A 25,413-nucleotide genomic window follows, 5' to 3' on the forward strand; every position below is an offset into this window, starting at 1 on the left:
CACTGCCAGCAATAGAACCAAAAGAAATAAACAAACGAACGAACAAACAAAAAAAAACCCCCAACAGTGAGTCCACGTTGCGTATGTGCAACATGCATCACTCATACGCCGAGTGGCCTTGCCAAATTAACACACAAATGAGCAGACGGCCACGCCCCCTCCCACCCTCCATTGCATAAACTTCGAAACATCAAATGATTATAATCCGTCAGTCAGAGGGTGGCAATTAAGATGACTCAACTCGGATGCAGATGCAATGCAGCCATAGAATGTTTGCCGCGCTTTGGGTTTTTCTAACTCAGCAGTAGTTCCTGAACAAGCCGATTATTTATAGCGCAATTATGATTACTCAATCGTAGAAATAAAATACAAAACGTTTATTCAAGCCTCGGGGATTGTGGGTAGTAGACATTAATAAGATAGGATGGGTCCAAAATGCTTACTCGCCAGTCATCATCTCCATGAATTCTGTGAATGAAACGGATGGGAAAGTTGAACAATTAATTAAAATCGATTAAGCTTAATAAATAAATAAAGCGCTTAGTGATAAAGCTATCCAATATGACGAGAATTAAAAAAAATATAACTACAATTAAGATTTGTTACAAACATGCAATTCAATGAGATCCACTTGAAGATGTAATTTTTACAATTAATTTGTCTCATTATAAAACAATTTTAAGACTAATAACTTAGAATTAAATGTGTTAAAGCCGTAATTTAATAAATTAAAAGTCGATACGGTAATGTCTCCGGAAATATAAAATATTGCATACAGTACTTTAAACAATCTTTTGGTTTATTGAAAGCCTGTTAAGTGTGAGTAAAATATTGATTTTGAATTAAATAAATTAGTTAAAGACACAGTTCAATAGGAATCAGGTTATTAAAAAATGACATACTCAGTATTAAATAATAAAGATATAAATTATATTTTGGTGCACTCAAAACCTCTACAAATGTGAGCAATATTTTAAAATTTATTTCCAAGATCAGAGTTATATAGCTCCTTAAAATCTAGTCCAAAATAACTCCTTAAGATCTAGTCCAAAATCTGTATGTAAAGATCTAAAGATCTATAAATAGGCAGCCACAAGGGCATCTCCCCTCGAACAAATTGATATAATTTGAGTGGAAAACACCATGGCAACGGGCCAAAGAATTTGAGAATTTTATCGCCAGACTGACGGCGGCTAATTGGTCCGCATACACTCGTACACTCGTACTCACCATCAAAGTCCACGGTGCCGGAGCCGTCGGAATCGATTTCCTCGATCATCATGTTGAGCTCGGTGTCGGTCAGCTGGTCGTCCAGCTCCTTGAGGATCTCCTTCAGACAGGAGGTGGGAATGTAGCCATTGCCCTGCTTGTCGTACAGGCGGAAGGCTTCGCGCAGCTCCTTCTGCATGGCCTCGTCATCCTCCTCCACGATGAATTTGGCGGCCAGCTGGACGAACTCCTCGAACTCCAAGCGACCAGACTCTGCAAGGGGATCAGAGGCTTAGTTTGTCAACCAGACTTCAAATGACTTTAATACTCACTGTCCTCGTCGACCTCGTTGATCAGCTCATCGAGGATCTGCCTGTCGAAGGGCTGACCCATCAGACGCAGGATATCGGCCACCATTTCGGTGGGAATGGAACCAGTCTTCTGGTGGTCGAAGCTGTTGAATGCCTTCTGCAGAACGGCAATCTGCTCGGGGGTCAGGTCTTCATCCTGAAAAGAATTTTGAATTACTTATTAAATATAAACTGAATTAATTTTCCTGAATGAATGATCGAATTTTGAGGGAAGTCAAACAGGGTTATAATCTTTCTTAACTACTGCGACGCATCCAAATTTAATCTATATATACATGGCAAAAAAGAAAGACGGAACAAAATTACTCGTACTCTGTAAGCTGTTTTCAGCTTTTATTATAAATTGTCGTTGTTTTTCACCATATTTAATTGGTTGTCCTTAAGGTTTTCTTTAATCTCGCTGCACTCACAATGTTGTCCATGTTAAATCCTGTGCTAGTTGTTCACCAGATCGATCACCGCTAACGACTGAAACAGTTCCCCACTTCTGCATTTGGCTCTCGAGATGCCCAAGAACCCAAGAACCGAATACACCCACACACATCGCCGAGCATTCCAAAAGTAACAAGCTAATTTATGGTTTTCAACAGCATTTCGAAAATAAAACCAGTGGGAAATAAACAAAGGAGAGGTGAAACGCACACACAAATCCGTGTGGAAATTTTAAAATGTGTTTCTAATTTTCGTTTGGAGTGAAAAAAGAATGGAAAATACGAAAAGCACTGTAAAACCACCGAGCACTGGCCAAATTTACTGTGCCTGGGCAGCAGAAATGCCGCTACCACCATCCACATCCACCCACCCAATACGATTTTGTAGTGGTTTGCTAAGCTTAACAATCACTATATTTACTCAGCACTGCGGGAAAAATCCCCATTCAAATCGGAGGAAAGATAGCGATATTTTAGTATCATGCTGATGATAAACCAGTTCCAAATGCGCTGTCACCATCTGTTAAAATTAAACACGCTTAATGACGATAAAGGGGGTCTTAAATTAACTTATTGAAATGAACATCTCTTTTTATACTTTTTCGATCGATACTGGTCTTTGTTTATGGCTAATTAAATAACTACGAATTCCGCCAGAAACTAAAAAAAATCAACCCTGATCTACAGCTTTTCGGTTTCGCTTTTATTGAGCATTAAAAATACGAAACTCAAATTGAAACCGAAAGACGATCAAGTTCAATGCTCCGATTTCCCCCAGTGTACAGTTAAGTGGTGCTCATTTAAATATGTATCAGATATCCACCCATAATTGGAGCAAATCTGATCATATTTTCACGTTCACGGCGGTGACACGCTTTATGAATCGATCACGGCGGGCCCATAAAATCATTTTATAACTCGACCAAATTAACGACCAATTAAAAAATCGACATTAATTAATAGGATGGAATTATTCCACACACACACACAATCACCAATACACTCGCACATGAAAATATCAAATGAACAACATGCTAAAACATTTTTATAAACGATTCGAATATTGTCTCTTGCGATTCTGCTTCCTATACCCCGTTCGTTTATTCAGATTTAAATCAGCCATAGTATTAATTTTCGCTTTGTTTAATGCCAGCCATGATATGCAAATTGATTTATACATTTCAATAAAATTGCTATTTGTGTGGCACACATTTTTCGGAACAACTTATTTGTTTATGTTGCTATGGAATATTGGGAAAATTGAGGAAACCAAATGTTGTTTACGAATTATGACAGCACCGGCCAAAGCAGCCGCCAAAAAGTTGACGTCACGGTGACATATTGACCATTTGTTTATGTTTTTATAAATTTATTAGCAAAAAATATATGAGACACATATCTCAAAACGACAGGAATTAGTAATGGCCAACAGCTGAGCCGGAGAAATGAATTCTTGGCGCCGCAAAGAATCCGGGAAATTCGGTGACCGCTGCATCTGCCTAAATATATTTACACTGCCAGTTACAAAAGCGAATTGGTTTGGTTTCTGTTCGAGACTATTTTTTATAAAATGGAAGCAAAATATTTTATTGATTATATTTGCAAATATATAGAGAGTTTTGTTTTTTAGTTTTAAAATTAACAGCCACATTTTAACAGACATTTATAAATATGTCAGATATATATACATTTTTTTTCTCAATCTCAAAGATAAATTTTAACTTCTTTGTTAAACCTATTAAATATGTATATTTTTGTCTTTACGAAAATAATTTCCTCAAACATTGTTCACCTATCCATTAATGACATATGACTTTTTTAAATATTCAAGAATTTTTTATTTCAAAAAGATTTTTTTTATTTTGATATTTGTTACTTTTTTCGTTTTTCGTTTTCTTTGATCGAAACTGTTCAAACCTATTTAATACAATTTTCGTTACAAAAATAAAATAGTTACCTAATTATTTTACCCCTAAGAATTATATTTTCCTTTATCTGCCTCAAGCTGGTTACAGAATTTAGTTGTAATTTTTGCGGCCAGTGTTCCAGCGATTTGAATCGATCCCCTGTGAGCATGTTGGCATCTGACATCGCCCTCTCAACATCTCAATCCATCATCGTTGCGGATTCGTTTCCATCGCCAGCAGTCTGTCGGGGATTTCATGTTGTGCTTCCAGAGCGATTAGCCTCAGAGACTCAGAATCCAAATCCAAATCAGAATCAACGGATTTGACGGCAAATCGGCAAACGGAGCGCAAGCGTTTCAATGTTATTTTGACATTTGTGAGGCGACGAGGTCTAGCCTTGATCGTCGCGGCGGATCGACCACTTTAGTTACTTCAGATACAGCTATTTTTGCCCCTGGTTGCCTCGTAATTTACGATGGCATTCACTTTGAACGTCATCATAATTGCAGTGGCATACTCTGCTTCGCACAACTTAAACGGTCTCATCGCATCGCATCACTTTCAAAGTCCAAAAAGCCTAGCATTTGCATCGGAAATTATGACAACAAAGAGCCTGATTATCGCATCGCGATCACGTGACTAGATAGGGATTGCTAAATGTCTCCACACAGAAAAAAATACTAGTTGAAAATTGAATACTTTTAATATTTTTTTTTCAGTGCTCAAATAGAAATGCACATTAATTTTCAAAGATCTTCCAGGAATGTATAACCTTTATTTCAAATATAAGAAATTTATAAATGTATTGCAACTTTGTTGGACCAACTCAAACCTTCATCATAATTCGGTAAAGTTATTATCCATGCAAATGAAATTGTCAATTTGTGAATTCATCATGAATTCAAATAGTGCATTTTTGGAAAGTAGCGCCCTGTGTGAGAAAAATTATGTGTTCATGGTCGCATGTTGAAAGAGATCTTTTATAGCGTGGGTGGTACTCGAATGCCTGAAAGTATGCAAAAGAGATTTCCAACTGCCTGCCTTGGCCAACAAAATTGTAATCGAAAGTGAAAACTTTCCGGGGCACCCCAAGTTCAGGGGCAGCTAATCTATAATGGCCATCTGTCAGTCACAATCAAATATTCATATTTCTTTCTCTATCTGGCTGACCTTCACTTGCTGTATGTGTTTGGGAAACTAGTTTTTGTCTATTAATGAGGTATGTTAAAATATTCAAATTTTTTGGAGGCAATGCAAAAAGTTTCATTCATCCTTTAAGGGGAAGAACAAAAAAACAGAGACACTCAGATGGGAATACTTTTAAATGCTTTTATTCAATAACAAACAACTTATTCCTTGGAAGGGTGGGCGGCGATCCACTCCAGGGCGCGCTGGATGGCCTCTGGGATTGGGGGAGGGGTGGGCAGAGGGGGGTTGGCGCTCAGCACCTGGTATCCGTTGGCATCGGCGACGTAGGTGAGGGACACTGCCTCTCCTTCGGGAGAAGTCCAGGACTGCTGTCCGTTGACCTTCCACTCATCACCATGCAGCTGACCAGCCTGCTCGACGTCCACAGAGTTGTCGAGCTTCAGCGCATACTTGAAGTTGTCCACATTGACCTCCGACTCGCTACGGAGAACTCCGGCATCCTCGTTGGCAACAGCAACGGCCAAAAGGCAGGCGAAAGCAATCTACAGGAGGAGTTCAATAAGCGTTAGTATCCCTTGAGGATCGCTTTGTGATAAAGCCACTTACGAAGAACTTCATGTTGTTTGTAGAAAGACTGGAGAAGGCTTACTGATATCGAACTGAAACTTCTGCCAGCTTTTTATACCGGAGTATCACGATGGTGGCGCCCAAGTTCAAGTCCGAGTGACGCGGAGGATTTAATTTCATTAATTATGCATAAGATAAGACAAAATACATGTTTTCATGCCGTTAAGTTAAAGATTACAGCGGATCCCACAAAACAAGGCCCAAAAAGCAGACGGAAGACGAGTTCGACACAGAGACATTAACTAACTATGTGTCAACTAGCAGACACATTGTAAAGATATAATTAATTCTCGAATTATTATCGTCAAAAATTTGAAATTTGCATATTATTTGGCATCGGCCAGCCAGACAGCGACCGGTTTGCGTGGCTCTGGTGCGTATCTCTTTTTCGAATCTAGCTTCGGGTGGGCTTTGGTCAAGCCACCTTGACATCCCTCCTAAAAAATCAATTGGCTTGATAAATAATTCGCTTTATTGTTAGCTTAGTTTGAATCTACAGCTAGGCATTGCCGCTCATCAGTTTCTGGACAGCGCGATCGAATTTCCTGTAAGGAGAGATATGCTAACAATAGCTGGATAAACTTGTATTAAGGCAGCTCACTTGGAAGTTAGTGATTCGCCGGGAATGTAGAATGGATTGCAGATGGCGTCTGTGTAGAGCAAGTGGAGATTGCGGAAGATCTGGAAAGTGGGGTTAAGTGGAGTTAAAAAGTATAAAACTCGCGAGGGGATAAAAAACCCACCGCTCGCACTTCGTTCTCGCGCAGAGCCACATTGCTGGAATCGATGACCACTATGAATTTCACCCGGGTATTCGTCACAAAGCCATAGCTGCAACGGATTCAATCTTGAGCTTATAAATCAACAATGGCTAATGCTAGATGTAAGTACATTTTGTGGTTCTCCGTGGAGTAGAGCAGTCCCAGGTAGAGTTCCTTGGACTCGGGAGCACCCTTGCCAATCAAACACTTTTCCTCCACGACGTCCAATGCGGCGTGTACGTGATATTGCAAATCCAGTTCCTGCTCCATATCGGCTGTGGTCAAGTACAGTGGGGCATTCTGCGGACACTCAACCAGTTATTAATCTTATAAACGAAAAGGAAATATAGTTTACATCCTTGCCAATAACTGCTATGCAAAATGCCATTTTTTTTTTTTCTGGATGTTTATTTGTTTACTTTGTCATTCGAGATGGGTGAAAGTCAGCTGTTCACCCCGTTATCGATAGACCGCCTATCGAAAGTATGACCAGTGCCTGCCAACAAACTGCGAAAAATGTTACCGTAAATCGTGATAAGGAGTGAATTTTATCTATACTTGTTGTTCTGCTTGTTTAATTTTGATTCTACCAAATTGGGCGGCCAAAAAAACATCGAAAATTGATCTGGTAGCCATTGCGGATCGGCTAAGCACCCTGCTGGAGATGGCGCTCCAAATAGCGCAGAACAACCGCGATGGCCAGCAGCTGGTGGGACTGGGTGGTCAGCAGCAGGGGCACCATGGACTCCAGATGGTGGTGGAGGTGTACGTGCTGTTCGTCAACACCACCAATCGCACCCTGGATCTGTACTGGTTGTGCGACCGCGATCGGGAGAACATGTACCTCACCCTCAAGCCCTTCGAGGAGGTCCGGGTGAATACGTTCAGCACGCACAGCTGGTTCTTCCGCGACTACTACACGGGCGAACGGATGCATGTGCGCTCGCGGAGGATCTTCCAGCCGATCCGGGTGCGGGTGCCCAAGAATCCCCAGCATCCGGAGCAGCTGTGCGACGTGCGCAGCCAGGTGCTAATCCACTTCCCAATGCGATCGCTGCGGGAGAACTGCCTCTGGCTGGTGGCCCGCTGGCTAATCCGCACGAGCAATGCGCCTCGGAGGGTCATCCATGGTTATCACATACCCGCAACGCTGAAGCAACAACTGCTCCTCCTGCTCACCACCATGGAGTCGTATTCCCGGGTGGCCGGCACCAGACGTCGGCGTTAGAATCATATACCTTAGAATAGTTGTTAACAGGGGGGATTAACACTTGGGGATTGAGAGCCAGGCTCGATTTCCAAATAATTTAATAACTTTAATTGATTTTCATCCTGGTTTTCGTTTTCGTTTTCCGCTTATTACTTATGTACAAATTGGCTTGCATAGAGCGTTTTACAGGTTGGACTACTGCCGTTGCATTGATTTTTTGTATCTTTAACAAGATTACTTATACTTATGTTCTATGTATATATAATTATGTATAAACCTAATGTGAAACAAGTGGGAATATTACATACATATATGCGCAATCCTCTAGGTCTAGAATGCTTCAGATGCGAATACGGTTTTAATGGTATGTCTGTAGTTGTTACTCCCTTGCAATGTTTTATCTACGTGTTTGTGTGTCGCAAGCTTAATTCTTATAAGTCTGAATCTGAAGTACATATATGTGTATTCCTAACGAGAAGTCGAAGGTAAACTCAAAAATACATTGCATAAATACATACAAATGGTTAATCGATCAGCTGAATCTCGTTCATTCATTCAATAATGCATCGGACTGCTTCGGTTAGGCGGGAGATCACATGCCAGCGTTCAATACTTGCGCGTCACGCGCTCCAGACTATCCCCGATCGGACCTATGGGGCGGATATATAAGCACAACGCTCGGTTAGCCAATCGCAATATTGCAGAATTCAAGAATGCCTTGTGTTTGTGAGGGTGTGTTTCTTGTGTTGATCTATGCGTGGGCTCTCTTATTTACCATCGTAGTTGAAATTCTGCTTGGTCTTGTACTGAAACGTAAGATCGGTCGACTGTTTCCAGATAAAGTGGCGCACTGTGCGCAAGTCCATGTTGGGGTCCACAACCTACAAGGGATTGAAAATGAGCTAGAGGTCTTTCTAAGAGCAGTTCCAGCCGTCCTCTTACCACATCATTGCACCACAGTTCAATGCGTTCCTCTGCCGGCAGTTGGGATCCCTCCGAGTTAGCATCGCTCTGGCTATTCTGCAGGGAATTATTTGCATTACCCCCACTTGGGGTGGTCTCCGCATTGAGCACCTTCTCCAGCACATGCTCGCAGACCTTGCGGCACTGTATAAATTCATTAGCCACCAGGCGATCCTAAATATTTGTACAGAAAGCATATAAGAAGACTGCTCTACAAGATGAAATTTAAACTATTACCTTCTTCGTTCGCTCTGGCTTGGTCATTTGCGGATGGGGCTGCAGGAAGAACGGTATTTTGAGGAACTTGGGAATGTTCTTCTCTATCACCACATCGGTCACCCACTGTGGCGCTGTCTCGTGGAGCAAAGTGCTTTCACTATCTCCGGCTGCATCGCGCACTAAAAGTCGACAAACAGTGCGGCCACCCACTTCACTGTTTAATTTAGCAAGAAATGGCAGTAATTAGTGATAGTCTAGATATAGTTAAACCACACAAACACACCTAAAGATGACAGGCGTGTGTTTGGGCACTTGGAAGTAGCCATTGCCATGCATATCGGGCTCCATTTCATTTGGTGGTATGCTATGCGGTGGTGTCCAGTATTCCAATAGAGCTTCCAGCAGTAGTTTTCCATAGTTGATCTAAATATCAAGCATTTTAATAAACAAAATTTACTGAGAAGATTTTTAATCAGATAGCCACCTTAATCTCTGTTGTGGGATCACCGCACTCTGGCAGTCCGGCCTCGATAGACACCCAAGCCGAGAAGCAATCCACTTCCTCCTGGCCCAAAACAATCGTTGGCATCTGCAGATAAATATATTTTTTGTAAAATACATAGCTTAAACTTTAGATGACCTTAAACTCACCCCGGTTTTCAGATCAACAGTGAACCAGTTTGGAATGTAAACCTGCTTGTTGCGCTTCTTCACCTCCGCCTCGTAATCCACGGCCCCCAGTTGCTCCTTTTTGACCACTCTCAGCACATCGTAGACCACGACCTGATCCTGTGAATCCTTGGTTATGATATAACGCTTGTCGTTTAGCACCGTGCACTCCTTGATGGCAGCTCCTCCCTTGATGCAGGCCACCTCTGTGCCGCCCTGCGTCCACTGGGCGTCCATTCCGCCCGAAGAGTTCATCGTGCTCCGCTCGTACATGGGCAGCTTCCAGCAGCGAATGTCCGAGTTCCAGGTGGTGGCCCACACGCCCGTCTTGTCGATGTTGTAGCCCAGACTGAGGACGGGTGCCTGCTCTTCGCACACCAGCGTCTTGTTGCTCGGGTTCCGCATCTCCGTCACAATGATGTTGCGATCCCGGCTGCCGGAGATAATGTACTGGAAGTTCTCGCTCATTAACAGCGACCACACGCCCTCCTTGTGCACGTGGATGGTTTGAACACAGCGCTGCTGTCCCAGGTTCCATACCTTGATGGTGCCATCGGAACTGCCGGAGACCACCTGGTTGCCATCGGGCGAGACCACCAGGCAGCGCACGTTCTCCGTGTGGCCACGAAGCTTCATGCTGCGCATGCAGGTCCGGGGATCCCAGATACGCAGTATATTCTCCGTGGAGCCGCTCACAATGACGGTGCCCGAGGGATTCATGGCCAGGCTGTAGATGGAGTCCTTGGACCCGGTCAGACTAGAAGTGGTCACTGTGTTGTTGCTGGCCGTTAGAGCTGTCAGGGTGTTCACGTCCCACAGGAAGATGGCTTTGTCCAGTCCGGCGCTGGCCACCTGCTCCCGATCCTTGGCGTAGGCCAATGCCTGGACATAGTCGCGATGGGTGCGCAGGGTGGACATGCAGAAGCCCTTCTGGGCGTTCCACACCTTGACCGTGGTATCACAGCTGGCGCTGATTACTAAGAATTTAAGTGAAAATTAGCATGAGATTACTTTGAAGCCAAATGTTGGGAACAACTTACGGTTCCTTCCATTGCAGCAGAGGACTATGTCGTTGACCCAGTCGTTGTGGTGCTCCATCGACTGTATGTATTTCTCGCTGGAGTCCGTCCGTGTGTTCCACACCCGGATGATGGCGTCGCGTCCGGCGGAGTATAGTTTACCGTTATTCGCGTCCAGCTGCAGCGCATTGACGCCATTCCGGTGCTGTTTCTCCTCGGCGTCCCGTATCACAAAGGAAACCTGTCGCCGCCGGCGGTGTAATTGAATTAGTTTTGGATTTTGAGTTTCCCAGCTTTACCGTTCCCCGCCCCCCGCATTTCCAATTGGCGCACTCACCTGCATTTTCTTACGTGCCTGACAAGTTTTGTGCGTCAACATGTCGTCCACGGATCTGCTGCACTGTGGCTTTCGGCGATATCTCTGGACTGGGAGTGCTTCAGGAGCTGATGTTGGCTGTTCGCTGCTCGTGGGGCACGCACATCTATTGGGATTTCCTTCCGGCGGTTGATATATTTACTTTTTGCTAATCGAAATCAAGGAATTTCCAGCCAACTACAAATTTTTCGCACCTATTTCGCTCTCTGTCTCTCCCCATTCGGTCCTCCCACCTCTCTGTCCCTCTCCGACTCACTCTCCTGCGCCGGCTGGTGTTGCCACCTGGTTCTGCACACTGTGCCGGCTGTTCAAGAGAGTTGACACTTTCCGCTCAAAAAGGTGACCGGTTCGTGAACCACTGCCGTTATTTATAATTTTGAAAATTTTATAATTTAAAAAACCTACCAAAAAAAATGATTTAGTTTTAACTGCCTTGCATGAAGGTTGTATACTTATTAAGTAATTTGTTAGTATTGTAAGGAAAAACAAATGAGTCTCAACCATGTATATGTTGAATATATGCTAAAGAAATATTGCGGCGGGAACCAAATTTCTGAAAACTTAAATTCCAAATACACGGTACGGATCATTAATATATTACGTTCTAAATTTGTTTAACTATTCTCAAATTTAATTTTTTGATTTTCATAAACTTGCCAAAAATGATCTTTCGTAAAATTAAGAGTTAAAGTGAAAAAAACTGGTTCTCGAAAATTCCGTATGCTGTCAGAATACATTTTTATAGCATACTACAAGCTTTTAGATATCGACATACATATATTGCTCAAAACATCAAAAACTTTCTTATTTTTATCTTAAAATAGTGATATTCCGTAGATTGTAGCCCGGCAATACTTTAGAGCTTCGGCGCGAGTCGGCAACCCTGTTCTTTACATAACAAGAAGAAGAAGAGGACTCATCGGCCCCACCACATCGGGATTTAAAGATTTAATTGCATTTTCACCTGAAATAATGGCCAGCTCACAGCCGAAGGACGCCTGCAGCATATGCGACAAGGTCGGCCTGAAGCCCTTCACCCGGGACAATGTGTTCAACTACTACATACCGCTCCACGGCCTGGTGAGCTACGGAGCCCTGGCGGTGAATGTTATGAACCCCCAGATCGTGCCCAAGATCCTGCCCAAGAAGGACCTCACAAATGTGTTCCTTATCTCGGCGGTGGTGGGCAGCGCCTTCTACATCTACGGCCGGCCCCACCTGAAGGATGTGCAGAACAATAAGCGGGGAGCATACGCCCTGCTAGGAGCCACCCTCTTCTCCATGGGATCCGTGCTGGCCTGGGCGCTCATCAAGTCCGCATTGCCGCAGGATAATGCCCTGCTCGCCACCTTGGCGGGTTTGGGAACAGGAGCCGCCATCGTCAAGGTCGGCACCGATTACATTCAGGACGTGGACAAGCTGCAGAAGAACTAGATGACCGATGGATCTATTATCTAGATGAACTGATGGAACCCAAACTTTATGGGTTCGTACCGTAATTGCTGTCTTGGCCGTACATAGCTCGTAATGCAATATTATCTCCCGCATATTTGAATAAAATTATACAATAAACTCGAGGCAGCAGCGAGTTGTGTTTTCCTCTCAAGAGATAATTCCAGGCGTAGATTGAAAATGTTTGCGTTTATTTTAAATTAAATGTACCTTTAATTGCCGTCTCTTAACTGCTAATAATGCTTAACAATTGAATTGTTTTAATTTATGTTATTTATGTGTGGTATATGCTTTACCTTTATTAATGGTTATTTTGTATATAAAAACATCCAATCGGAAAGTTTCTCTAACGCCAATATGTACAGTTCTATCGGGTTAAAACATTCTACAAATTGCCTTAGTTAGCGACTTTGAATTGACGACTACTTTATGGTAAATATATGGTTTTTGTATTGCAAAACATACACTTTAAACTTAATTTAAATTCTTGTATACATACTTTACAAACGCTCAATGGTCGGACTTAACAATAAATCAGTAAATATATATATATATAGATATACCTATATAATAAAAAAAAATCATTGAAAATCGTTGCAAACGGTTGTCCTCGAAAGTGAATGATTTTCGCGCTGCAAAAAATTCGAATCAACTAAATTATGAATACATATTGCATTTACAAAAGGTTGCTCGTTCGCACAGCATCTATATGCGGGAACCTCCAGAAAGGGAGGATCTCGCTGCTGCCGCTGTGCGGAGAATACTAAACTAGTACAATAGTACAATAATTACACTCTAGGGCCTATGAACAAAATAAGCATTATTGGAAGATGCAAGCGATTGCAAATTTGCAAATATTGCAATATGTTTGCCGACTACATTACAAAATCAACAAAGCGCTAAACGCCTTTCGCGCAAAGAGGGATGCAACAATTTAAATTACATTTAAACTTGGCCCGCCTGATCAACAATAAAACCGATGTGTGTGTGTGTGTGTGTGTGTGTGGACTCGCCCACTGACTGGATTAGTTGCTCCCGCTGCTGTTCTTCAGCTGCACGCCTAGAACCTCGCGCAGTTCGCCCAGCTCCTGAGTTCCCTGCATGAGACGCTTGACTCCACGCGGCAGTCCTCGGCACGATGCCAAGTTGATGGAGCTCATCTTCCGGCAATTCGTCAGTATTTCCTTTACCGCCTCATCGGAAACGGACGAACCACACAGATTTAAGTGACTGCAATTGGGTTTTATGAGCACAACACAATAGTTTAACAAGTTCAATCTATACTCACGCCATCGGGGACTCCCTGCCCTTTTCGGCGAGGGCACGCAGGGCATTGTCTATGGGCTGCTGCATATTCGCCCAAGCCAGATCCAATTCAATAAGACTGTGCGCCCACTTGGAGGCAATGAGTTCCAGGCCCGACCTAATTGGGAGAATTGTTGATAAGGCTGTCGTCTAACTAATAGTAATAAGCAATCGAACCCACCCCATATCTCGTGTGACTGAGCAGCCTGACAGGAATAAATGCTTGATATCCCAGGCTGGTAGGCGGATGAGGCTCTCGTGTGTCAGCCGCGTGCAGTTACGCACGTCTAGCAGCTTGAGCTTGGAGCTGCTCTTCAGGATGCGCTGTAAATGATCGTCGCTAATGATGCGTGATTCATCTGTCAAGGCAGCCACGGACAGTTCTTCCAGATCAGGAAAGCCGGGGGAATCCATCTGACAATGAGTGTTATTAGTAAAAGTATCTAAGAGGGTGCTCTTCAATTGCCTTACAATTTCCTGCATTGATGCCGTGCTCGGCGTTATGTGAGAGTTTGTCACCCGCAGAACTTTAAGCTTTTGGCAGCCGCGTTGCAGCTTCTCAATGTGGAGTACGCCGTGCGATGTGGCCTGAGTGGTCACATTTGAGAGATCCAATAACGTTAGATTCGGACAGTGCGTCTGAAACAGGAAACATCGATCAATAAACCAGATTAAATAAGATTATTAGAGTGCAGTGCTCACCGAAAGAATTCCGACTATTTGAGGAATACCCGCCAAACGGTTGTGCGCCAAATAGAGATGCGTTAGGCGACTGCCCATGGTTTGTAATGCATTGCACAGCGAGTTGACACCCACAGCACTTTTGCTGGCATTCATCTCAACCTTGAGAAAACAAATTGAAAATAAACAGAGCTTTTAAAAATCGCCCGCCACAGCTTACATTAATGGAGCTCAAGTCCAAGCGTTGCAACTTGTGCATGTTATCCACTAAATATGTGAGATGATCCGAGGTGAAACCCTTCCAACCGGACAGCGTAATGCCAGCGAGATTCGGGCAACCGCTTGACAACTTGGCAAGGAAGCAATTGATGTCCGATATTTTCCAGTTGGCTGAAAGGGAATAATTTCAAGTTAGACATAATAATTTAAAGCTAGATATTTTTCACTTACAAACATTCAGCTCTGTACAGGCACTGCAGCGGTTGTCCACGAACCACTTGAGCTTCAGTTCAGTGCGATACTTCTCCTTTACCCATGTGGTCAGATCCATGGTGCGCCACAGGGTGGGCCTAAGGGAAACCTGGCGCCAGAGGGAGCAGACTCTGCCAAGGCGAAACAGGGTGGGCAAGCAGCCCTGTGTGTCAACAGCATGTTCGAAGATCTGTAATAAAATTAAATTGAAATTTTGCTCTTATTAAGGTACTGATATTATACTTACCCTGAAAAGGACTTCTTCTGGCAGCTTTTGGGCCCAGACACTCTGCTCGATCGGCTCACCGGCTGCCTCCGGATCCGAACTCGTTGAAACCTTCTTTTCGCCACCGCTACCTCCTCCACCTTTTTTCTTGCGCGGCTCATACTCGGCCTCATCGCTGTCCTGTTGCTTTGGTTTGCGGACGCGCTTGCGCACCGGTTTGGAGGCAGCGGGAACAGCGACTGGGGGAGATGTGGCTCCAGCGGGTGCACCGTCTCCGGCATCGGACTTCTTGATGCACAGCTTGATGCCCACCTTGTTGTCGCTGATCTCGCTTTCGTACATGGGCAGCGCCTTGGGTTTGCGGGATCGGGAGGCGCGTGGTGACGTGGAGGGCGCCTTGCTGGGCTTTTTGCCACTTAGCGCGGAGGAAAGAGGCTTTCCCGACGTCTTTGGTATGGAGCCATTGACCGCTGCTGTGGGCTGAGCCTGCTCCTTCTGCTGCTTTGACGGAGGAGCCGTTGACTGTTGCTTCGCCGCGGGAGATCGCTGGCCCTCGGAGGCCGGGGAGCAAGATGTCGATGTGGCCGTGTTGGTCTCATCCGTTTGGGTTTCTGACTTGGGCGGCGACAGGATGTTCTCCGGGATGACGGCCGTGCTCCCCGATGTGGCAGTTTCAACGGCCAGCAGTTGTGGCGGTGTTTGCGAAGGCGTCGAGGGGGTGAGTGTGTTTATGTCCACCGTGGCAGATTTCTCCTTATCTCCCGGATCACTTTGCGCCTGCTGCTGACCACCAGTGTCATCGGTGTCCACCTTCATTGCCGATCCCGCGGGAACTTTTGACGTGGACACTTCAGCTTTCTCTTTCACATTATCTTCTTCGGACACCTTGGTCTCCTCCACTTGCAAGGCCAGAGATTCGCTCATCACTCCACTCGCTCTTCTGCAATTAAAAAGAGTACCGAAGTTATTACCTGATTTACAGTGGAGACTTTATCAATGCCATTATGTTTATTGTAGTCACACTTTCATAGCACGATCTAGGAAAATTAATTAAGAAAAAGTAGTACTTAAAAACACTGGTAGAAGTTTGACGTGTTGTTTATATTCTTCAGAATGAAATATGTTGTTAATTTTTATTTGGGTTTATTTGTTTATTGTACAAGAAACGAATTAGACTTATACAGACTTTTTTTTTTAAAAAGTTCTTGTTAAAGAAGTTTTACTGTATATTGTTTATACCGTTTTAATACAAATCGACGGGTCAAGTTGAAAGGTTTAACAATTATTATTTATTGTCATTTAATATTCCAGACTGCCATTAAAGGCACCCACTTAAAAAAACACTATTTAAAATTTTCTTATTCCGGCCGGGAAAATCGATGCAAAAAGAACTCAACCCATTTTGGCGGTTTTTCACGGTTTCCTATTCGCCCCCGTTCTCAATACGAATAGTTCTCTTCTCTTTCTCTTGTCACTTTTCTCCTCTCCTCTACTAACAACACACAGTCGTAAATCTCACCTGCTACAACAAATTACATATATATTTTTTTGTTTTTATTTTTATTCGTTTGTTCGCTCTTAATAAACAAGTCGACCGCAGTTGGGGTCGCATCGACTTGTTTGTGACCTGTGCGCACACTCCGTTCAAGTTCCCGCCATAAATCTCGGTCAAAATTGGGGGGTCAATGGGGGGTACTACCCAAAACTATACAGATGGGGAGCATTTCTGGGGGTTTCCTGTTTCACTATGGCTCTTATTTTTCTCGCGGCGCTGCACTTCACTTATTGCATACAATGCTCGACGCGACGCGTGCAGGGTGCATAATCGGCATTCAACTCACCACTTGGAAGAGAGGTAGGTACACAAATGTATGTTATCTGCCGACACGCTAGTTGTCTCGCTCTCACGCACTGCGGTACTGTACTGCTCGGCGGTGTGCGAACGGTACGGCACTAGGTGTGTGTGTTTGAATTGTTCGAATTCGATTCTAAAGATTTTTTCCCTTGGCGTTTTATGGACACTTTAGGCCTTTTCTGCTGCCTGAAATGACCGATTTAACATTTTTGCCAATCACGGGGGCACTGCACTGCAGTTGGTCACGGCATTAGCCACAATTCGTACATTTTAGAGGCGCACAATCAATTAAAACTTATTTATTTGCTGCAACAAACGACGTAGATAGAAAGCTGGGGATGTTGTTGTTGTATCGATACATCACAACAATCGCCGGTGGGACCAGGTGCACGATACACGGTAAATGCTGCATTTCCTCGGCGGGGTGGCATCGCTCGGCGAAAAGCGTTACTATTTGAAATCTGCGCCAAGGGGATTCCCCTCTCAGTAGGCGTAATCCAGATTGGCCACCTCCGGCAGCACGGTGAGATTCTTGTGCACCTCCAGCCAACGCTTGGCATCGTAAGTGGTCTTGCCGTAGGTTCGCCCGAATTTGTAGGTCTCTCCGGGCACGTGACCCGCATAACTGGGGTTCATTCCGTCGTCCGTATGATAGACAACAAAGTGTCCCACCGGCGGGCAGGTGATGGCCGGTCGGCTGAGATCCTGACCACAGCACCAGGTGTCCCTCTTCCGCTTGTACATGTAATCCGAGAAGCTGCACAACGCCCGTCCGGTGAGCACCTTGTTCGACTCCCCGAAACGGGTGACCGACATGGGAATGTGCCCGGCATATCCGTTGATGATGAACTTGTCGGGATCCTCGTCCTCGAGGAAATGCGGCGAAGTAAACTTGCTGTAGCAGAGCTTTTCCACCCTCGGTGGACAGGACTCATCCTTGATGCCCTTGGACACGCCGGTGACTGGGATCAGCGGTGCCCTGTAGTTGGTCTGTGGCAGCAGCCTTTCGTTTATCTTGCGTTCGAACAGACCCTTCCCGCTCTCCAGCAGATCCCGGTGCCGGAGAGTCCGTTTCTCGCAGCGGTACAGCTCCATCAAGGTCTCGTGGCGAGCCACTCCAGCGGATGCGGCAGCCACATACCGCTTGCCAATCTGGCTCACTACATTGGGCACAAAACCAGCGTAGCCCGGCAGAATGGGATGCCTGTAAACGGAGTCCACCAGCCCTTCCCGTGTGCGTAGGATCTTCAGCTCTTGCTCCGTGGGATAATCCTTGAGGCCACGCTTGGCATGAATGGGGGCCACAATCAGTTCCGGGGCATGGTAGATGCAGGGATCAATGAGCAACTTGTGCGTCTGCCTGCCATAAGTGCGACCCACTCTGTCCCGATTCTGGGCACAATGACCCGTGTATCTATAAGACATAGTTTAGATCTCAAGGCGTACAAGTAACTTTCTATTTCTTACCCTGGCACCAAGTGCGGTTCCGGCGTTATGGCATGATCCATTTCACTTACTATAATTTAACTTAAACAAATAATTTGGAAACTAAGCAATGGTACAAATGAATTTGCAAGTGTTACATAAATGAGTTATGTATTTACAATGAACAACAAAGGAATCCAAACGACAGTTAAATAAAAGTAAGCTAGATTTGTTCTAAAAAACCGTAGTCAACCGTAACCATTGGAGTCTTATAATCAAACGCCAGCTATTCGCAGCATATCCTGGATGTTAACTACTTTCTCGCGAGGTTTTCCCTTGGCTTTGCCCGCCTCACTTTCGAAATCATTGATGCGCCGCCAGCCATCCCAAGTGACTACTCTCTTGCCATCGACATCGTATCCTGGTTTAGCTGAACTGGTGTCCACCACATTCGCTGTAATGTCATCACAGATGTTTTTGGCCACCGCAAAGGCGCCGCCCATGGTGGTCACAATAACGCCCGTGGGTCCAGTTCCCAGCCAGCCGGCCACATAAAGTCCGGGGTCCGCTTTCCCCGTGGCATCATCCTTGAGAACACGACCTTCAATGTTGTGAACTCGACCCCGTTGGGTGTCAAAATTGATGCCCCCATCCACACAACTGGATTTGTAGCCAATGCTGCGCAGGATTAGGTCTGAGGGAAGACGCTCCGTGGAACTGGTGGCCACTGCCGCCTCCTGCTGCAGTTCCGTCACCGAGAACTCCATTTCCCCGGAACTAATGGCCTTTGGAGCTCGCAGGAAGATGGGCAGGAACTGTTTGGAGCCAGAGGACCTGCCCTGCTCCTTCAGACTCTTGAGCATCAGTTCGGTGAGTCGCTTGCGAGGTCGCTGCAGTTTTTCCAGCTGGTTGTCAATGCCTGAAATAGAGGTAGTCATTAGGAAGTGAAAAGTGGGGTATTTTGAGTAATATCCACCTGAGAAATCATCGCTTCGCCAGCGGGTGTCCACATTGGGCAGCTTGAGCATCTCCCGCAGTTCTTTGATGGTGAAGGCGGCCTGCAGGGGACCACGTCTGCCCACCAGATGCACTCGCTCCACTTGGCTGCGGGAAAGGGCTTCTAAAGCGTACTCCGTGGTGTCGGTGGTCTGTAAAAATAGTTATTACTTGCAGTCACTGCTTTATAATGATTAAGACGTAAGATGATCTAACCTTCAGAGCATCCAAAGGACTGAGGAGCATCCTGGCCACATCCACGGCCACATTGCCTTGACCCACAATCGTCACATCCCGACCACTGAGGTCCGGCGCGAGGTTCTCCGCACCGGGCAAACCATTATACCAGGCCACGAATTTCCGGGCGGATATCACATTGCCCTGCTGCTCGTTTTCCAGCTCCAGCTCTCGATCCTGATCCGCTCCGTAGGTGAGCAGCACGGCATGGTAGCGATCCCTCAGCTCCTGGAGGCTAACATCCGTGCCCAGCGATAGATTGCCAAAGTAACGCAGACGCGGATGTTCGGCGGTCTTGGTGAAGGTGTTGATTACGTTCTTGACCTCCGGATGATCGGGTGCTACGCCAAAGCTGCAAAGTGTGCGATTTGCATAATGGGACAAGTCGTTAGTTAGATAAGTGCAATGGAATGTTGTGGACACGCAACCGGGTACGGATAAAAGCATTTGAGCTTGATGCAGGCAGTCACAGTCTTGTCGCCAAGATGCAGGTGCAAGGTGCTCCACTGATCATTGTCTGCCTTTTGGTGATCACCAGTTTGGATTTGAGTGCGGCCAATTCTTTGTGGAGTCTTGACCAGTTGGGAGGTAGGTATTACCCTGGGATTGCTTGATGGAATTTCTCAGTTCTCCCCGATCTCTTTCAGCCTACTTCACTGGCATCTTTCGTTCCGTGGTGGGTCCAATCTTTGGCTTTGGCCTGAGAACCAACAGCACCGCCTTATAAAGCTAGCTCTAGATCTTACCGCACCAGACCGAAGGGAACCGGTAGCTTCTCCATCACATCCACCACGCAGTCATCCAGTTGCTTGAGGATCAGTTGGGCGGCATAGAAGCCAGCGGGTCCGGCGCCCACAATGCATATTCGCTTGGTGGGCGTGGCACCGCGGATCACCTGCAGTCGGGCGGAACTCGTGTGGAGGCCACGTCTCCAGATGTTAAATAATTTTGAGACCATCGTTAACCATTCGCCGCTCCTCTGATTAATGTGATTTGTGACGACGCTAGTTTGCAAGTAAATTCAGCTTGTAATGGATAGTGGCATGGAAGATAATTAGCACATTAAAGTTGTTTGTTAATGATGATTTGTTATTTACTCTTATCTGCTGAAAGACTTTTGCTGGTCCTCTCAAAATACCCATAATAACTGAACCAAAACAATGTATTTTCCAGAATTACAAGGCCTGGTAACACTTTTTAATTGCGGTTTTTTTCCGTTTTTAAGACTTTTTTAAGAGAAAAAGGCATTTATATAGTTTAAAAAAATTATCTGAACAATCTTCTTTTAACGTTACACCTTTAAAAACGTTAAATCTTACAGAAATTATAATTTTTTGAAAGTCAAACCCAACGCTACCAGATCTCTCATAGGAAAAACCTTATCGATAACGATAAGATATAAACGACTTTTATGAAGCGCCGAATTTGAATTTATTGTTATCACTTTTTCCATTTAAATCTTAAAAATCATATTTGTGTTTTACCTTTAAAATAATTGATTTAATGATTAAAGACTATTGTTAATATATAAATATTTCAAGCAATATTTAAACAAAAAAGACAATTAGCTGTAAATAATTTTTATTTCCACATGCCATTTTTCTACACATCACCATTCGACTGTACTACAGTATACGATTTATTTTGGGTGCTTCTCTAAGCGTAACACAGCAATTTTGATTGGCTATAAGTGAGAAAGTGATCTAAGAATCGCTTCGCTTCAATCGTGGTTGAGGGCCAGATGACGCTTGGCATCGATGGTGGAACGGCCGTAGGTGTTGCCCACCCGGAATTTATTGCCCGGAACGTGGCCCCCGTAGCGCGGAATCATGCCGACCACCCGGGGATAGATAACGCCATTGGGATTGGCGAAGGAGCGACCCACGCCAGCCTTCTCCACGGGCACCCATTCTTCGCTGCGGATGAAGTGCATGTCGTTCTTCGGGTAGCACCATCCCTCGTCCGGCAGCTGGAAGTCGAAACCGAATCCTGGGGAGAACACATTAGGAAAGTAAAGTACTGTTGGTAAAAACTCCACTTACGGCTGGAATAGGACATGTTTGATATGTGTCTCTCCGAAGTGTTGCTGCTTAACTGGGTAACTGGAAACTGAATCTGGCTATTAATAGCAGCCTGACAGGAGGCGCTTCGACAAAACGACCGTGTTTGCCATGACAACGGAGGCCAGGATTGCCTAGATGGGCAGCAACAAGTTCGGTCACGAAACCCGATTTGCATTTCCTGATGGCTGATGGCTGTTGCCTGATTTTAATGGCAATTAATTCGACTCCTTGTAAGAAACACAATTACCGTGGCATTTAAAAGAGTTTATTACGTGTACTGGTTCATAATTTAGTCGTTTTTACAGGGCGATTGTATTGTATTGATTAACAAGATGGAAGGTAGGTTTCAGGGCCGGAAGTTACAACTCCTACTATAAAGGATATTTCCTCGTCTCATCCTCAGTTAAACTTCTTGGCCTTCTTCTGCTGCTTGCTCTTCAGCTTCTCCTGCTTCTTGAGTTCCTTCTCCGTCAGCGATTTGTACAGTTTGTAGCCGAACAGAGCTGTAATGTCAAGGCAAATATATTAATTAATAAGGTAATTCCATTTAAAAAGTAAAATTCAAGGGACTGAGACCGAATATTGAGACCAGAAGAAAGATCACTGCCGTCACTATGGAACTGGAGTAGGTCTGCGCTATATTGGCATGCTGCACAATTCGCTGCTCGATCCTGCCTATCGTCTCCTGGAACTTGTCCTTCATCTCGTCGAGAAACTGATGCCTGTCCGTTTCTGCCAGGGACTCCAGTTTGCTCTGCATCTCGCCAATCCGCCTGACCAGATCCATTGAGAACTTGCTGCTGGGCCCCGTTTTGGCCACAATCGCCTCCACGGACTTTTTCAGCTGCTCGATCACGCCGAGTTCGCTGTCGTTGGGCCCTGAGAAACTCATGTTTTTTCTTTGTGGGGGGGATTTTCGAAAAAGGTCGGCCTACTAGGTGTCAACTTCTGGACGGCATGGGTCTCTAACAAGTACTGCTTTGTGGGGTGTCTCGCTGTGGTGGATTCTACGCCACGCTCACCTCTGGTTATCTTATCAAAAATCGAACGCCTATAAAACGAGGCAAACACTCTAGCCTCGTCAATGTGTGTGAGTGCTATGGCAGGGTAACCTAAACTTTATGGTCTGCCCCTTTCTGATTTCTGGCTTAACCCAAACGGGTGCGAAATTCAATCACTTGGCTTGGATACTTTGCACTCTAGCCTCCCCCCGTAAAGGGGATCGCTTACCAAAGACAATCAGTATTAAGGCCAGCATCACGAAGAACACCAGGTACTCGCGGGAACTGTGGCCCGGCTGTCCGTACTGGCGCATAAAGTCCTCCGGCGACGGTGGCTTCGGGTTGAAGATGCTGTCCCTCAGCTCGGCCCGCTCATCGTCCGAAATGCCCTCCATGCCCTCGACCAGCTTCCAGATCTCCTCGGCACTGGGCATCTTGAAGTCGGGATGTCCCGGCTCGACGGCTCCGGCAAAGCCATTGGGTCCTCCGGCAGCAGCGGCAGCTGCCACGTCCTCGGCAAATGCCTGCTGGTTCAGCGGATCCTCAGCCATTTTCTAATCTCTTTGCTTTCGGTTTTACTTTTAACGGCCTGTGTTTTTTGGGCTTCTCGCCTTTAGCGGTTCGCGTCTGAATGGGTGGTATATTATGGGATAGAATCATGGTTTTGGATCTCAGCATGCTACTACTCTGGGGGGGCATACAAAATCACAGAAACAAACAACGTGGCAAAACAAAACTAAACGGATTTCGGTTCTTTATGGATTTGATTATCTTTAACACAAGTTTGACACGCGGCATGCATTGATAGTATCGATTGGGTAGGAATTTTGTATGACAAATCATGGATAGGTACTGCTCCCCCCAGATCGCAGACACACTTTTGCGGATACTATTTAATTTGGGCGCTAGATCGCCGGTGCTTACGTGCTACGACTTCTGCTGTTCGGATGGACTGAGTGGAGACTCTCTAAAATTTATATTAAAATCAATTCGAAAATAAACTGGCACTCGTGTGTAATCAGTCGCTTGTATTTCATTATTCTCAGATATGCCCACTAGTTGAATTTTTGCTGCGCTTTTGGTTTTGCCTCTCGCTTTCGTCAGCATATTTCCAAAGGTAGTTCGAAGAAGTTGGAGAGCATATAATATATATAAATGTATATTGTGTGCGATAAGGGAGAGCCACTAATCAGTGCCGGACACACGACAATATTGAAGCAGAAGCCAAGCCAAGAGGGCCACCCGCCAAAGTTTGCCAATAGTTTCTCATAAAACAGACTTGCTTTCAGACGATTTCAACTATGTGATACAAATTATTTTGATTCAAAATTCGCACTTTTTAAGATAATTTTGCCTAATAATTGATCAATGTCTCTAATCTCTGATCCTATTAAAAGCTACAGTCAGTGCTAATTAAGAACAATGAACTAATAATCATCAAGAGTTGGAATAACTTGTTTTTCTTTTAGAGTGATTACTGTATTTGTAGTTTTTCCTAATTAAGTTATTTTTGTTTTTCGAAATATTGATCATAATTTTATGTTTTCTGTTCTACTTCATGTAGAACAAGTATGAACTAATCGAAAATTATAGATTTTATAATGGAAAACATGAAGTATTTTATGCGTTATATTCTAAGACATGTTTATTATGAAGGTTTATTGAATTGGGTTCTTTAAAATTGAGAACTTCACATAGAGTGATGGTAGTTTTTCCCATTCGTTTTTTTGTTATTCAAAATTTTGATAATTAATTCATGTTTTGTGTAACTTTATCCTGTGAGGAATTCGTTAAAATTGAAAACCCAACACAGAGTTTTTTTAAGAGCTACGTTTTGTTAACGCCGGAGGTTTGACTGTACTACATGGACTTTTGAATGGTGGCAGGTCGCATATTCTTATCACACCGCTCTTATCGCTCTTGAAACGAACAAACTTTTGGCTACGTACGCAAGAAAACCGGAATGGGACAGAATGGTCGGATAGAACACGTAAGACAACTGGCCAAAAGCACAAATCAAATCTTTAAAACTATCTCTATCTCCAACAAAGTAAGATAAGAACGAAAAAAACCAAACACAAACGACAAACAACAGCTGGTGGTAGGAAAAAAAGGGGCAGTTACGAAGGGGCTAAACATTCAGATTGACTTGCTCGCTTGGTGAAAGTCTTTTGACCCAATTTGCGGTCGGGATTTTGGCCGGGTTATAACATGCATAACATTCGGGTGGGTGGGGGTAGGGATATACATATACACAGGGGAGGGGAGGGGAGGGGAGGGGGAAGAGGGTACACTCACCTGCCAAAGTAAATACAACAACAGCCGGCACATAAAAGGCAAAGTCGGGAATGGATTGCTGGAATGGCGAACCGGCGTCTGTGAGGTCAACCATGTTGATATTATTCAAGATTGTCTTTTAAGGAGCACTTGGGCAGCGTCTGCACTAGACTATTCGCTTTCAAATTCCGACTTTATCTCAATAATTACAAAAAAACGATTACGAGGAAGCTGCGGATGTCAGAAAAAAAAATGTAAGCCGATATATCGATGTATTTAATAGTGTGACTGCGTTTTTGTTAGCCAACTTCGATACTTAATAATCTGGCCACACCATACCAATCATATGCCGTTATCGTTTTAAACTAACAAATTAATTATAAAAAGATAATAAACTTCAATTAAAAAAGGTAATATTCGAATTTAATAAAGATTTTTTGCGTTAAAACAAATTATTTAAAAATATGTATATCTTTTGGAGACTTTCATATTTAAGGGACAATTAAAAACAAA

At 44.5% G+C, this 25,413-nt stretch overlaps 12 protein-coding genes across 18 annotated transcripts; 3 read left to right on the forward strand and 9 right to left on the reverse strand.

The window, feature by feature from the left end:
- Positions 1-362: 362 nt before the first annotated feature.
- LOC108144890 (troponin C) lies at positions 363-2,120 on the reverse strand. The gene is made up of 4 exons (XM_017270051.2): positions 1,991-2,120; positions 1,542-1,716; positions 1,231-1,482; positions 363-468 (listed from the first exon to the last, which is right to left on the reverse strand). Exons 1-4 carry the CDS (start codon positions 2,000-2,002, stop codon positions 440-442), a joined length of 468 nt encoding a protein of 155 aa, XP_017125540.1. The 5' UTR covers positions 2,003-2,120; the 3' UTR covers positions 363-439.
- A 3,113-nt stretch (positions 2,121-5,233) lies between these two features.
- LOC108144377 (cuticular protein 47Eg) lies at positions 5,234-5,803 on the reverse strand. The gene is made up of 2 exons (XM_017269152.1): positions 5,674-5,803; positions 5,234-5,609 (listed from the first exon to the last, which is right to left on the reverse strand). Exons 1-2 carry the CDS (start codon positions 5,683-5,685, stop codon positions 5,268-5,270), a joined length of 354 nt encoding a protein of 117 aa, XP_017124641.1. The 5' UTR covers positions 5,686-5,803; the 3' UTR covers positions 5,234-5,267.
- A 345-nt stretch (positions 5,804-6,148) lies between these two features.
- Positions 6,149-8,202, reverse strand: LOC108144376 (trafficking protein particle complex subunit 2-like protein). Of its 2 annotated transcripts, none has more exons than XM_041707656.1 (5): positions 8,184-8,202; positions 6,586-6,755; positions 6,438-6,525; positions 6,296-6,375; positions 6,149-6,239 (listed from the first exon to the last, which is right to left on the reverse strand). In XM_041707656.1, exons 2-5 carry the CDS (start codon positions 6,723-6,725, stop codon positions 6,194-6,196), a joined length of 354 nt encoding a protein of 117 aa, XP_041563590.1. In that variant the 5' UTR covers positions 6,726-6,755; positions 8,184-8,202; the 3' UTR covers positions 6,149-6,193. The 2 variants fall into 2 exon arrangements, with proteins under 2 accessions (XP_041563590.1, XP_017124640.1); XM_017269151.2 differs by lacking the exon at positions 8,184-8,202 and adding an exon at positions 6,811-6,930.
- Positions 6,971-8,197, forward strand: LOC108144374 (protein Vhl). The gene has a single exon (XM_017269148.2). It carries the CDS (start codon positions 7,120-7,122, stop codon positions 7,681-7,683), a length of 564 nt encoding a protein of 187 aa, XP_017124637.1. The 5' UTR covers positions 6,971-7,119; the 3' UTR covers positions 7,684-8,197.
- On the reverse strand, positions 7,776-11,237 carry LOC108144370 (WD repeat-containing protein 48 homolog). 2 transcript variants are annotated; one of them, XM_017269142.2, is made up of 10 exons: positions 11,106-11,236; positions 10,873-11,017; positions 10,557-10,776; positions 9,499-10,493; positions 9,332-9,436; positions 9,131-9,270; positions 8,866-9,061; positions 8,608-8,802; positions 8,441-8,546; positions 7,776-8,315 (listed from the first exon to the last, which is right to left on the reverse strand). In XM_017269142.2, exons 1-10 carry the CDS (start codon positions 11,129-11,131, stop codon positions 8,272-8,274), a joined length of 2,172 nt encoding a protein of 723 aa, XP_017124631.1. In that variant the 5' UTR covers positions 11,132-11,236; the 3' UTR covers positions 7,776-8,271. The 2 variants fall into 2 exon arrangements, with proteins under 2 accessions (XP_017124631.1, XP_017124632.1); XM_017269143.2 differs by having other exon boundaries at positions 10,873-11,237.
- A 480-nt stretch (positions 11,238-11,717) lies between these two features.
- On the forward strand, positions 11,718-12,488 carry LOC108144375. Its single transcript, XM_017269150.2, has one exon. It carries the CDS (start codon positions 11,884-11,886, stop codon positions 12,343-12,345), a length of 462 nt encoding a protein of 153 aa, XP_017124639.1. The 5' UTR covers positions 11,718-11,883; the 3' UTR covers positions 12,346-12,488.
- A 45-nt stretch (positions 12,489-12,533) lies between these two features.
- Positions 12,534-17,362, reverse strand: LOC108144371 (F-box/LRR-repeat protein 6). The gene is made up of 9 exons (XM_017269144.2): positions 16,888-17,362; positions 15,068-15,986; positions 14,800-15,010; positions 14,570-14,739; positions 14,371-14,511; positions 14,140-14,307; positions 13,850-14,082; positions 13,652-13,786; positions 12,534-13,593 (listed from the first exon to the last, which is right to left on the reverse strand). The coding sequence occupies exons 2-9, from the start codon at positions 15,968-15,970 to the stop codon at positions 13,389-13,391; spliced, it is 2,166 nt and encodes a 721-aa protein (XP_017124633.1). The 5' UTR covers positions 15,971-15,986; positions 16,888-17,362; the 3' UTR covers positions 12,534-13,388.
- Positions 17,186-18,484, reverse strand: LOC108144373 (UPF0605 protein CG18335). The gene is made up of 2 exons (XM_017269147.1): positions 18,369-18,484; positions 17,186-18,315 (listed from the first exon to the last, which is right to left on the reverse strand). Exons 1-2 carry the CDS (start codon positions 18,407-18,409, stop codon positions 17,385-17,387), a joined length of 972 nt encoding a protein of 323 aa, XP_017124636.1. The 5' UTR covers positions 18,410-18,484; the 3' UTR covers positions 17,186-17,384.
- Positions 18,471-20,747, reverse strand: LOC108144372 (NADPH:adrenodoxin oxidoreductase, mitochondrial). Of its 2 annotated transcripts, XM_017269146.2 has the most exons (5): positions 20,657-20,747; positions 20,306-20,584; positions 19,539-19,911; positions 19,303-19,474; positions 18,471-19,245 (listed from the first exon to the last, which is right to left on the reverse strand). In XM_017269146.2, the coding sequence occupies exons 2-5, from the start codon at positions 20,515-20,517 to the stop codon at positions 18,602-18,604; spliced, it is 1,401 nt and encodes a 466-aa protein (XP_017124635.1). In that variant the 5' UTR covers positions 20,518-20,584; positions 20,657-20,747; the 3' UTR covers positions 18,471-18,601. The 2 variants fall into 2 exon arrangements, with proteins under 2 accessions (XP_017124635.1, XP_017124634.1); XM_017269145.1 differs by lacking the exon at positions 20,657-20,747 and having other exon boundaries at positions 20,306-20,650.
- LOC108144378 lies at positions 20,039-20,323 on the forward strand. Its single transcript, XM_017269153.2, has 2 exons — positions 20,039-20,147; positions 20,207-20,323. The coding sequence occupies exons 1-2, from the start codon at positions 20,045-20,047 to the stop codon at positions 20,284-20,286; spliced, it is 183 nt and encodes a 60-aa protein (XP_017124642.1). The 5' UTR covers positions 20,039-20,044; the 3' UTR covers positions 20,287-20,323.
- A 427-nt stretch (positions 20,748-21,174) lies between the features above and the next one.
- Positions 21,175-21,797, reverse strand: LOC108144843. Its single transcript, XM_017269984.2, has 2 exons — positions 21,602-21,797; positions 21,175-21,548 (listed from the first exon to the last, which is right to left on the reverse strand). Exons 1-2 carry the CDS (start codon positions 21,795-21,797, stop codon positions 21,280-21,282), a joined length of 465 nt encoding a protein of 154 aa, XP_017125473.1. The 3' UTR covers positions 21,175-21,279.
- Positions 21,798-21,871: 74 nt separating this feature from the next.
- Positions 21,872-25,172, reverse strand: LOC108144844. 4 transcript variants are annotated; one of them, XM_017269986.2, is made up of 3 exons: positions 24,922-25,172; positions 22,853-23,250; positions 21,872-22,125 (listed from the first exon to the last, which is right to left on the reverse strand). In XM_017269986.2, the coding sequence occupies exons 2-3, from the start codon at positions 23,172-23,174 to the stop codon at positions 22,022-22,024; spliced, it is 426 nt and encodes a 141-aa protein (XP_017125475.1). In that variant the 5' UTR covers positions 23,175-23,250; positions 24,922-25,172; the 3' UTR covers positions 21,872-22,021. The 4 variants fall into 4 exon arrangements, with proteins under 4 accessions (XP_017125475.1, XP_017125474.1, XP_017125477.1 ...); XM_017269985.1 differs by lacking the exon at positions 24,922-25,172 and adding an exon at positions 23,548-23,671; XM_017269988.2 differs by lacking the exon at positions 22,853-23,250 and having other exon boundaries at positions 24,922-25,163.
- Positions 25,173-25,413: the final 241 nt, after the last annotated feature.

Source organism: Drosophila elegans, unplaced genomic scaffold (genome assembly GCF_018152505.1).
Source record: "Drosophila elegans isolate 14027-0461.03 unplaced genomic scaffold, ASM1815250v1 contig_183, whole genome shotgun sequence".
Classification (NCBI taxonomy): Eukaryota; Metazoa; Arthropoda; class Insecta; order Diptera; family Drosophilidae; genus Drosophila; species Drosophila elegans.